General features: G+C 42.7%; 1 protein-coding gene across 1 annotated transcript in view; it reads left to right on the top strand.

The window, feature by feature from the left end:
- LOC126109469 (uncharacterized) overlaps window positions 1-13,529 on the top strand; it is a 172,971-nt gene that overhangs the window by 44,228 nt on the left and 115,214 nt on the right. The window contains 2 exon segments of the mRNA XM_049914497.1: window positions 7,609-7,752; window positions 10,659-11,000. Of these exon segments, the coding sequence (XP_049770454.1) occupies window positions 7,609-7,752; window positions 10,659-11,000 (486 nt within the window).

Below are 13,529 nucleotides of genomic sequence, written 5' to 3'. Positions count from 1 at the left end.
ACTATTGGTGCTCACCAGACTTGTGCTCGACAGACTTGTGCTCGACAAACTCGTATGTCAGGAGACTTGTCAAATTTGTCTGACTCACGCTCGTGCTGGTTCAGTCTTTGTCCAAACTACCCCAGTTGCTTGCCAGTCGTTGACTCGTGAGGATCCGTTCTATACTTGCAGTCACGTACAGTGCAGATGAAGTGGTTGTAGCAAGTGTCAGCTTCCTTGTAATGCGCCTGTTAGCTCAGAAACAAGATAGAAGAAGACGCAAAAAAACCAAGAAAACTCAGGTTGTGGATGACCACAGTTTATCAGAAGCAGAAAAATATATAGTGAGAGTGATTTGTTGGATGACTTGACGCCAGCGCCAGACTTCCCAGGCTCATTTTTCTTCTGGCGGGCTTTCCTGTAAATGGCTAATAAGCTGGTCATCGTTCTTTCATTTCAGTTTGGCCACATCCATACAGAATTCTGTCATGATGGAATACAATGCATCACTGTTTTCGGATTTGATTCTATAATGGGAGTTTGTGGCATCCCACAGAAAAGAATATTGTTCACAAATATGTACGAATTTAATATTAAAATTGTCGATCCAGCCCGAGTGCAGTGTGCCGACTGAACTGGACTTGTCACCATTCACACTACTCACACCCCTCACCCTGCATCCCTTTAATGCACTGACAACAGGCGGAGGCAGATGAGTCACCGGCTCCGTCAGCTCACGAGCTCATCTCACAGAGAGAATTACTCATAACGTTCACGAGTCCCACAAGCACATCAGTATTGTGAAAGCACCCCTAGATGGCAGAGTTCAGAGAGTGTGGCAGAGGAGTGGAAAGCAGAGGAAATTGAGCCCATTCATCACATAGGCCGTGCTGGGTGAAGAGGCATGGGGGACATGCTGGCTCCAGGGATGGGAAAAACTGATCAGTTAAAACTGATACCAATATTTTAGTTCTGAATAACTGGTATTTTTTGGTATTTATTTGGTCTCCATTATGACAGGTAATTCTTACTTTTTTTATTAATACCCAAGTAAAAACCCGGCAATATCAATCAGCCATAACAGCAGTGTTAAAACTTTTCATTTTTAAATAAACCGGTTTTGAAAAAGGAACCATTTTTATTCATAAAATTTGGTTTGGTTTGAAATATAGCATTATTATAGAAGATGGGCAAAAGTAATCAGTACTATATTAATAACAATACTGACAGAAATAAAAACATGGAATAAGAACTGGTACAGCACTGCTGAGACAATAATGTACCTGTTACAGTGTGTCATGGCCAGAGGTACGCATGTACATCCAGTCTACAAGACTTGCCCTCAACCTGGTCTGTACAGTAGTTTCTTATCACCACACATCCATTGCATCGCAGAATGGCACCCAAACCCTTGTCTGGAAATATGTAGCAATGAAATATAATGCTACATTTGCTTAAAAGATTATATAATTGTTTGCCATTTCTCTGAAACATGAAAAGAAGAGTGAATTTATGGTAACAGTAATAAACTAAAACCTTAACAATTCATTCATAGTATATAATAAAAATAGAAAGTACCAGATCTGCTGCCTGTGCCTACATGATATGCCTTTATCTGCTTGGAACCCTAGAAAACGGACAAATTAATGTGAAAAACAGACTTCTTCAACCTCAGTTTTCACCCTCTAGCACTGACTGTTTATAATGTCCAAATAATGATATAATCCCCGATTACAACACAATTTTTGAGCAGAATTTCAAAAAATTAGGATCCATAGGTGATTATTTGTAGTATTTAACCACTTATCACTTTTTTCAAGAAAAGCAGTTTTCTTTTATTTGCCTTTGTATTGACTCTATGTATCTTGAAACTGAGAGAGTCAAAAGTTATTAATCTTTGTCTGAGTTCCTCAATATTACAGGAAATAATAGGATAAAAAACCAAAGCTCAGTTGTTTCGGAAACCAGCCTTTTGAGCAGTTTTGACCGTCGGGTTTAAACTGGCGTGGGAAAAAACTGGTATAACTGAAAACCAGTTGTTTCATCACCAACTACTATCCTTAGCTGGCACTACAAAGCACAAATTGTGTATGATGCTTCTGCGAAAGCAGTGTCATCGAATTTTGATTATTCGTGCTTGTGCAGACATTCAAGCATGTGTACCGAGAACAGGGAGGCTTGTGCAAGAGTTCATCAGTTCTGAGCTAGCTCCCATAATGTGTTTCCATAGCCCCCATGTAATACCACAGAAACATTAATCATGAACTGATGGAGGAGTTTATTTGTACCTATGAAAGGCACACATGCTTATGGTTTGTAAAAAAGCAAAGAATACCATGTCAAACGAAAGACCACCTACAGGTGCTACCTGCAGATAAATAGTGTGCTTCTCCATAACTGTACCAGCCACACTGATGCAGCTAAAGGTGACTACACACACAACTGCATGCTTGACAAAAACACATATGCAAGTATGCTTGAGTGTGTCAAAGATATATTTGCACAAGTATTAGGGCTTCACAAACAGCTTAATGCTTGATGGAATTTAGATTATGTGCGCTTCTGGAAGTGTTTAAGCATGTGCCTGCTAGACCGTAAGTACCAAGAACAAGGAGGCTTGTGCAAGCATTTGTTAGCTCCCGTACCCTCCACGTCTGGTCTCAGAAATATCAATTCCATATTCTTGGAATAACTCATTTGTACCTGTGAAATGCATCCATGCTTTGTTGTTGTTGTGGTCTTCAGTCCTGAGACTGGTTTGATGCAGCTCTCCTTGCTACCCTATCCTGTGCCCATCTAATCTTCAGCATTCTTCTGTAGCACCACATTTCGAAAGATTCTATTCTCTTCCTGTCCAAACTATTTATCACCCATGTTTCACTTCCATACATGGCTACACTCCATACAAATACTTTCAGAAACGACTTCCTGACACTTAAATCTATACTCGATGTTAACAAATTTCTCTTCTTCAGAAACACTTTCCTTGCCACTGCCAGTCTACATTTTATATCTTCTCTACTCCGACCATCATCAGTCATTTTCCTCCCCAAATAGCAAAACTCCTTTACTACTTTAAGTGTCTCATTTCCTAATCTAATTCCCTCAGCATCACCCGACTTAATTCGACTACATTCTATTATCCTCGTTTTGCTGTTTTGATGTTCATCTTATATCCTCCTTTCAAGACAATGTCCATTCTGTTCAACTGCTCTTCCAAGTCCTTTGCTGTCTTTGACAGAATTACAATGTCATCAGCGAACCTCAAAGTTTTTATTTCTTCTCCATGGATTTTAATACCTACTCCGAATTTTTCTTTTGTTTCCTTTACTGCTTGCTCAATATACATATTGAATAATATCGGGGAGAGGCTACAACCCTGTCTCACTTCCTTCCCAACCACTGCTTCCCTTTCATGTCCCTCAACTCTTATAACTGCCATCTGGTTTCTGTACAAATTGTAAATAGCCTTTCGTTCCCTGTATCTTACCCCTGCCACCTTTAGAATTTGGAAGAGAGTATTCCAGTCAACATTGTCAAAAGCTTTCTCTAAGTCTACAAATGCTAGAAACGTAGGTTTGCCTTTCCTTAATCTTTCTTCTAAGATAAGCCGTAAGGTCAGTATTGCCTCATGTATTCCAGTATTTCTACAGAATCCAAACTGATCTTCCCCGAGGTCCGCTTCTACCAGTTTTTCCATTTGTCTGTAAAGAATTCGCGTTAGTATTTTGCAGCTGTGACTTATTAAACTGATAGTTTGGTAATTTTCACATCTGTCAACACGTGCTTTCTTTGGGATTGGAATTATTATATTCTTCTTGAAGTGTGAAGGTGCTTCGCCTGTCTCATACATCTTCCTCACCAGATGGTAGAGTTTTGTCAGCACTGGCTCTCCCAAGGCCATCAGTAGTTCTAATGGAATTTTGTCTACTCCCGGGGCCTTGTTTCGGCTCAGGTCTTTCAGTGCTCTGTCAAACTCTTCATGCAGTATCACATTTCCCATTTCATCTTCATCTACATCCTCTTCCATTTCCATAATATTATCCTCAAGTACATCACCTTTGTATAGACCCTCTATATACTCCTTCCATCTTTCTGCTTTCCCTTCTTTGCTTAGAACTGGGTTTCCATCTGAGCTCTTGATATTCATACAAGTGGTTCTCTTTTCTACAAAGGTCTCTTTAATTTTCCTGTAGGCAGTATCAATCTTACCCCTAGTTAGATAAGCCTCTACATCCTTACATTTGTCCTCTAGCCATCCCTGCTTAGCCATTTTGCACTTCCCGTCGATCTCATTTTTGAGACGTTTGTATTCCTTTTTGCTTGCTTCATTTACTGCATTTTTATACTTTCTCCTCTCATCAATTAAATTCAATATTTCTTCTGTTACCCAAGGATTTCTACTAGCCCTCGTCTTTTTACCTACTTGATTCTCTGCTGCCTTCACTACTTCATCCCTCAGAGCTACCCATTCTTCTTGTACTGTACTTCTTTCCCCCACTGCTGTCAATTGTTCCCTTATGCTCTCCCTGAAACTCTGTACAAACTCTGGTTTAGTCGGCTTATCCAGGTCCCATCTCCTTAAATTCCCACCTTTTTGCAGTTTCTTCATGCAGTTCATAACCAATAGATTGTGGTCAGAGTCCACATCTGCTCCTGGAAATGTCTTACAATTTAAAACCTGGTTCCTAAATCTCTGTCTTACCATTATATAATCTATCTGATACCTTTTAGTATCTCCGGGATTCTTCCATGTATACAACCGTCTTTTATGATTCTTGAACCAAGTGTTAGCTATGATTGAGTTATGCTCTGTGCAAAATTCTACCAGATAGCTTCCTCTTCCATTTCTTAGCCCCAATCCATATTCACCTACTATGTTTCCTTCTCTCCCTTTTCCTACACTCGAATTCCAGTCACCCACGACTATTAAATTTTCATCTCCCTTCACTATCTGAATAATTTCTTTTATGTCATCATACATTTCATCAATTTCTTCATCATCTGCAGAGCTAGTTGGCATATAAACTTGTACTACTGTAGTAGGCATGGGCTTCGCGCCTATCTTGGCCACAATAATGCGTTCACTATGCTGTTTGTAGTAGCTTACCTGCACGCCAATTTTTTTATTCATTATTAAACCTACTCCTGCATTACCTCTATTTGATTTTGTATTTATAACGCTGTATTCACCTGATCAAAAGTCTTGTTCCTCCTGCCACTGAACTTCACTAATTCCCACTATATCTAACTTTAACATATCCATTTCCCTTTTTAAATTTTCTAACCCACCTGCTCGATTAAGGGATCTGACATTCCACCCTCTGATCCGTAGAACGCCAGTTTTCTTTCTCCTGATAACAACGTCCTCTTGAGTAGTCCCCGCCCGGAGATCTGAATGGGGAACTATTTTACCTTCAGAATATTTTACCCAAGAGGACGCCATCATCATTTAACCATACAGTAAAGCTGCACGCCCTCGGGAAAAATTATAGCTGTAGTTTCCCCTTGCTTTCAGCTGTTCGCAGTACCAGCACAGCAAGGCCATTTTGGTTATTGTTACAAGGCCAGATCAGTCAATCGCCCAGACTGTTGCCCCTGCAACTACTGAAAAGGCTGCTGCCCCTCTTCAGGGCAAAGAATATTACTACAAAGGAAACAGCTACTAAAATGTAGACTTTCACTGCCGGAAATATCATGTCCATTATAATTATCCTGGCTGTTATGCCGTGGTCGGTTGATGAATTCTGTGTCGATTCCCAACGTTTTGTCTCCGACTGCGGGAGACATCTTCAAGGGGGTCCATAGCTCAATGGAAGGTCCAACACACCCACTGGCTCGCTACTGACTGCCGCTGAATTCCGTGTCCGCGCGCTCCCACACCGCGGCGTGACGTCACGTGTTTTGAAAACGTCAGTGCAATTGGCCGCTGTCCATCGCCGTCGATCGCCGTTGCCATCACCCAGTAGTGGGTGGGTGGTACACATCTTCTTTAACACCGGCATCCATATGCTGTTTAATTTCACACCCTCCTCCTTACGGTTGAAATTATTTGGGTGTTTAGCGATTTCGATTGCCTTCCTGTAGAGCCTTTCGTAATATCCGCTTGTGTCCGCTAGTACTTGCATCTCCTCGAAACGAATATTGTGGTTCCCTGGCTGGAAAACATGCTCCGCAACAGCTGATCGTTCCGTTTCTCCTCTTCTGCAATTTCCCTTATGCTCTTCCAAACGTTTAGAAACAGTTCTTTTAGTGGTACCCACATAAACATCACCACAGCTGCATGGGATCCTATACACTCCAGCTTTTTCCAGTGGTTTGCGAGCGTCCTTGGCAGGCTTAAGATATTCCTGTATCTTCATACACGTGACATTATGCCGCGGCGTGGGAGCGCGCGGACACGGAATTCAGCGGCAGTCAGTAGCGAGCCAGTGGGTGTGTTGGACCTTCCATTGAGCTACGGACTCCCTTGAAGATGTCTCCCACAGTCGGAGACGAAACATTGGGAATCGACACAGAATTCATCAACCGACCACGGCATAACAGCCCAGATAATTATAATGGACAAAGGAAAGAGCATTAAGTACTTGATGTGAAATACAAAGTACCCAGAGAAATAGTGATAAAAATGAATTCACTGACTGTAAATTCCTTGACATGAACTATATTAGGTATTAATACAGCCCTACTATTCATTTGTGACATGTGAAAATTTGCGCTGGACTGGGACTCGAAGTACTTCAGCTATCGCCGCACACTCCCCAGCTGACCCAAACCTCCGTATGTGACACTGCCTACATCCTTATATCATAGTCCACTTTCAGACATGCTAGTAACTACTACAAGTCTAGGAAGGCACGTGACAAAAACATCGGTCTCGATTCCTCGTATCCCCACTCTCCCTATTGCGAGAATCCGCGTAGTGTCGTGAGCATTAGGTGATGAGTTCAATGAACTACGATATGAGACTGTAGACACCAATAGCTGAAGTCGTTAAGGAGATCACTTGCGATAAGTGGCTAATCCGGGTTCAAATGTTGGCCATCATTAATGAGTACCTCGTACAGTTGATGTCAAGGATTCGCAGTCAGATAACTGTCGATTCCATTATATGCACAATATTTCGAAGATCAATAAAATCATCTTTTCGGATATAGTAAATGGAAATAACAACTCAGCTGAACATACAGAAGCACACTATTAATCCATCACTCTGCAGAAACCGGAGAGATACGTTCCTATCCCTGGCCACGCCATATGTACTTTTGTTCTCCAACACACACCAGATTATGTGAAACATCAAGCAGCCAATATGAAGTAAACAATCAATTATTGATAAAATTATTTATTGGATACATATCTATTCAATTAAACAAATATGAAGTAAGTCACATGTGTACCCTTGTCAACTGTGCCTTGTTCAGTGAATAATTTAAGTCTTTGCAGAAAACGCTGATGAGGATACTGCTGTGCACTGATTCTCGGCAGACATATTTTCTGTTCAAGCTATGTTTGAGACACTTGAGTTGTTATAGTTTTGTAAGCTTCCAGATTTTGCAGTTTACCATGTGTAGCACTGTGACATGAACTAATAATAATAATAATAATAATAATAATAATCGGTTTCAGGGAGGCGAGGGCAGCTCCTGGAGCTCAGACCGGACGGTGACCAACACACTGACTGCCGCCACTGAGGCGTTCGCGCCACAGCCGGCCACCACCAGCACCTACGTCACCACACTCACCCAGCCCACCACGCTACCAGGGGGACAGGTAAGCTAGCACCCCCACCTACACCACCACATGCACCCAGCCCACTGCACTGCCTTGCCAGTTATTCGTTTGTGTCATCTTTAAGTTTTAGTCCTGTGTCAATCGCTACACAGCATCGGGATCTGGCATTCTTTACAGTCAAAATGATTAATGGAAAATCTCATATAAAGATGTGAAACAAATACTAACAAAGAGATAGAGGGGCTGGCCAGTACTTACCTCAGCTCAGTACAGCTGATAGATACACAAAAAACAGAACCGAAAATTTACGTTCCTAGCTTTCGGAACAAATGTTCCTTCATCAGGGAGGAGAGAGGGGAAAGAAAGGGAAAAAGAGAAAGTGGATTCAGTTACTCACAACCCAGGTTATGAAGCAACAGGGAAAGGAAAACAGGGAGGGTAGCAAGGATGGAGGCATGGTTGTCAGAGGGAAGCTAGCTGTGGCTAAGCCATGTCTCCACAATATCCTTTCTTTCAGGAGTGCTAGTTCTGCAAGATTCGCAGGAGAGCTTCTGTAAAGTTTGGAAGGTAGGAGACGAGGTACTGGCAGAAGTAAAGCTGTGAGTACCGGGCGTGAGTCGTGCTTCGGTAACTCAGATGGTAGAGCACTTGCCCGCGAAAGGCAAAGGTCCCGAGTTCGAGTCTCGGTCGGGCACACAGTTTTAATCTGCCAGGAAGTTTCATATCAGCGCACACTCCGCTGCAGAGTGAAAATCTCATTCTGGACTCAGTGTCAGTATCTGTACAGTGACCATTGTGTCAATACTGTAAAGTGTAGAAAGCTGCAGATTGGCCACTGCAGAGCCCCAGGTAACCTCACGCTCACTGGGTTTCGCCCAGCTACACCCAAGTTAACAATGTGCTTCTTAGCCACATACCAGGTCCTAGACAGTCTGGTGTTGAAGCATTACTGCTCCTGTCAGTATTTTTGTACCCAGCAAATTAAATGAGTAACTTTTGAGGGTGCTAAGATGCAACCTCCACCATACATCTCATACTGTCTGAAAACACCTGTTATACTGTACACTTTGGATAATGTAGTCTCAGGAAGTTTAATGGGTAACCATTGTGTGATCTGCCAAGGAGTTGTATTCTATCCCTCAAAGAGAACTCAGGTACTAGTTATTTCTACACATGGTCTGACACCTCAGATGATTTCCCCAGCAGTTACAACCCCCCCCCCCCCCCCAACTCACACATTTCCTTTCCAAGGAGATAGTGTCTTGTGCCAGTAAAATTCCTGAGCCACATTTATGAATCACTGTCGAGGGTGCTTCTGCATGAGTCGAGCACGCAGTAGAGTACCCATTGCCCAAGGATCTGGGAGTAGGTAGTTCCCAATAGTTTTGTAAATAAACATCATGCAGTTTGCCAAGGGGATTCATTGTGACCAAGAAAGGGTCTCAAATAGTAGTGAATTCTGTGCCATCTTCAAACTACTGTCCCTGTGTAATCCCTCTTTTCATATTGTGACATGATGTGATACTACTCACGTTTGTCAGATTTTTAGCAACATGTGATGAGTAACCACAGAGGACGCTCGTGAGATCCTCTGCTGCACATTTGTGTCTCCCTGCTGCTATTTTACTATTCACTGGGTAGTACATGACAACCATGTTGGTAGTCACAGTACAGTTTTCCAGGTTTATCCTGTAGTCATTGCACATAGATAGTTGGCACTCAGTACTAGGGATTTGCGTGCTAAGAATTGTGATCTGATTCTCCAATGATGGTCTTAGCTGATTTATCCAATTTCTGTAGGTCTATAGCATCCACGTATTTGCTTATTGTATATACTTACTCAGCAGCCATCTCTTTCAGCTCTTCATTTCTTAATCCATCGAGTTTTTTTCTGTCTCGTGAACCTCCAGAACTTCATCTCCAGTTCCTGTAGCTGTACATCACTCTCAGTGAGGGTGCTCATGTCAGGACTGGTTTAAAGTAGCTGCTGTAAGTAACTGACTTTGCTTCTCTATGCAGCCTGGAAGCCACATAAGCAGTCTTAACATGTTGGTAAAAGCACAAGTACTTTTGAACCCTATTTAAACCCTTTCATGATTAGATTGTCTTGAGAAATTACTAAATTGGCAGAATATTCTATATTTCCCAGGGTTTAATTATGTACATTGATGTTTGCTGGTGACTCTTATTCATCGCCATTACTTCTGTTTTGACTTTACTTATTTTCAGATTGTTTTTCTGAAAATACTCTACCCGAACATGCTTTGAAGGCCCAGTGGTACCAACCAACCAATGTAGCATCCACAGTGCATAGGCTTGACTGGATGCGGGTAGGGAGGCACACGTGGTCAGCACACCATTCTCCCGGCTCTTGTCACTTTCGGTGAGTGGAGCCATTACTTGTCGGTCAAGTAGCTCCTCACTTGGTCTCACGAGGCTGAGTACATCCTGCTTGCCAATAGTTCTCAGCACACCTGGACAGTTACTCATCTAAGTGATAGCCGAGCCAAGGAGCACTTACCTTTGGGTGATCTGACGAGAATCAACATTACCACTTCACAAGGTTGTTGGCTGTTTCTGTAAATAAGTGAAGCCAAAACAGTAATAACATCAGAGGAGAACAATCATCGAACTAGAAATGTTACTTTATTTTCATGTAATCAATGTAAGCATTTGTGTATGTATTTTACAATAGTGAATTTACAATGCCTGCATGAAGATCTTCCCCAATGCAAGATCAAATTTTAAAAAATCACATACCTCGTAGCAATCCACAGTTATTGTGTGATCCACTGTACGTGTCTGCAGTCTGGTGAAAAAGGTAGGAGCAGAAAATTGTGCATAGCCAGTGTATGGCACCAGTGCCCATTAAAATGCTTAAGGTTTCCTAATTGTTAACACCATTCGCCCTGCAGTCTACAGTGCAGCCGCTGGTGTGTGTACAGGTGCTGTCGGCCGGAGACCTGCTGACACGCGTAGTGGTCTCGGAGACGGGTGGACCGCCGGGTGTGCCCGCACCGTCACTGCCGACCCAGCCTTCGACGACGGACGTGGTGAAGACGTACCTGGCCACATATTTGTACGTGCAAACTGTGGCCGACGAGCGCGGCAGCCCCTCGTTGACGACACAGGTCGTCACCTCCACCGAGGTGGTGACCGACCGCTTCTATCTGCCTGCCACCAAGAGACCGCAGCTGCCTGCCACCATGACCACCACTGCGACCGAGCAGACAGAGACATCGACGGCCGTTCCGACACCAGCTACGGTGGATGAGGCATCTGTCACGGTGAGCACTTGCACTCCTACTCTCTTTGGTCACAGGTCCGGGACTTTTCGATCCGTTCCCTGAAGGACAGGTTCCCACACTGTGTTTGGACAAAATAATAGGAGCACTTCAGTTGCAGAGCTCATTTTCACATTTATCTTCAATGAATACATCCTTTGATCCCCACAGTACTAGAACACTTCTGGAGCTACCGTGTTGCCTGTTGGCACTTGTGTCAGTATCTTATCTGGTTTTTGTGACATTCTGTCAACCAGTCAGCAAATATGGATGGCGTTGTCACAGATTCACCCTAGTCCCGCTCCCCCACTGCTTGTGATAGACTTGAGTCGAGTCTGTGATTGGGGATTATATGAACTTCCTGTGTTAACATTTCATGGTTTATCTCTCACGATTACTGCACTAGTTTTCTTTTTGTTATGTTGTTACCTGTTGCTCATTATCTGGAGTTGAGGAATCCAATCTCCATTTGTCTTGTGGCTTTCCTTTCGTTGAAACTGTGTTCTGAAAACTGTCAGAATTTGTGAGCACAACAATAATTTTGACAAGAGAGAGGAAAGTCTTAAAATAAATGGAACCTGGTTTACAGTGCTACGGGTATCAGAGAGTGGGTAATGAGATGAAAAGGGGAGAACTCCAGCAGTAATGACTGGGGAATGGCCCTCAGTCATTGGTGTGACAAGTACACATTATAACCTCCAACACACGCTCGACACCACTCCGCCACTGGCAGTGGAGGGCAAGTCTTTTCAGTGCCTGTGAAGCTTCAGAAAAATCAGTGGATGACCATCAACCAAAGATCCCGAGATGAGTGACAATAGGCAACACATCAAGAAGTGATCATGAAAGCCTCGAAAATTGTATACCTCTGTATCTGTCCTAAGGAGTCAGAGCTTGTACGTCTTAGACTGTTGTGGTGTTGTGTTTACTGACCATCAAGTCCAAACTTACTGAGTTCTGACCAAAACTGGTTCAATACAAGTAATCTGTCATTTGTCACCTGCCTCTCTTCCCCCTTTGTGCTCATATTCTTCCATTCATGGCTGGTTTTGCTACTAGTTGTTATGTACACTGTACAAAAATTTTGCACCTGGGGTCTCTCACACCATTCTCAGATTAGTGCACCAAGCAGCTGCTACTAATTATGATATGTCCTATATATAAATTTTACAGTTGTGGCACCTCTAGTGCCCCTCCCAGCTTGCCACTACAAATGGCAACCTGTTTGGGCCTTAAACTGACACTGTTTCCAACAAAGGTTATTTATCAGTTCCTGTTACTGTAACAGCAGTCACAAATGTTATTGGGGAATTTAGAGGTACAGTGTCTAGTGTCATAGATACTGGATACTTGTAAAACTTTGTATCCTAAACACAGTACTGGGGAGATGGAGGACATTATGGTGGATTGATAACTTTTCTTAACTCTGCATGCTTTCTTGTCACTATGTATAGTTTGGTAATCCTAGACTCACTCAGTAATTTTGAGACCAATGTCACGCATCCGTCCAACTGAGCAGCCGTTCACAGTTTGGAGCTAATGTCACCAAACAAAATATTAGTCACCCATTAAAAGAGCACTCTCATCTCATCACTTTGCTGCACTGTGGATTGGTGCAAAACTGCTAGCAAGTGGTCGTGTGATTCACTACCACTACTTTGTAACCCACAGTACTGAAGTGGTGTGTTCTTCCTGGACAATTGTATGGAATGAGCATTGTAAGATGGGTCAATGTGGAGAAGTGCAGAATGCCAGAAAGGAGTTGTCATATTTAGATCCATACCTGACTACACCCTGAATGAAGTTGCCTGATTTCTTGGAGTATGAAAGTGGATTGTCCATTGTGTCTACCAGGAATGGTGTACTGCCCACAGCATGTAACATGGCACAAGAACAGAGCTCGTAAAAAGATGCTAACCAACAGGGATTGGAGAGGAGTGTCACACTTTCTCATTGAGAATCAATTTCAAAAATGACAGAAATTACTGTTGTCACTGAATCCAGGTCCATTGTAATGATTTTCTGAGTGAACATCACAAAAGAGCTGTTTGCAGTGGAAATGAGGGGTAGGGTTCTTCACCGGTCATTGCTCACATTGGTCATTGCTGCACATCTTAAACAGCCCAAACAGTATGGAAACTGTGCATTAGCTGTGTGTGCTCATGTTGCATGGCCTAGTCATGATTTTGCCTGTTTTCAAATGAAACCAGGTGCACCAATGATCCAATGAGGCTTTTAACCCATGGGATGTGGTGTGTGTTGATTAGGCCAGAAATTATTCTGTGATATTTTGTGGTTTTTCATACCGTGATGTGAGTCCACTCACTCTGTTTGTAATGGATATGATTTAGGATGTTTGTTTCAACTCCCATTATGACCAAGTGTTGCCCTGCTTATACTTCTTCTCAATAAATATACTGTGTACAATTTTGTCTTCCAAGATGACAACAGCCGTTTTCACTGGACTGCTCACATACTCGTTCCTAGATTGTCAAACATTTGGGAACTTGGTGACACCTCGACTGGCCCCCT

This window comes from Schistocerca cancellata, chromosome 12 (assembly GCF_023864275.1).
Source record: "Schistocerca cancellata isolate TAMUIC-IGC-003103 chromosome 12, iqSchCanc2.1, whole genome shotgun sequence".
NCBI lineage: Eukaryota > Metazoa > Arthropoda > Insecta > Orthoptera > Acrididae > Schistocerca > Schistocerca cancellata.
Note: the sequence above shows the minus strand (reverse complement) of the source record. Positions and strands in the feature narration are given on the sequence as shown.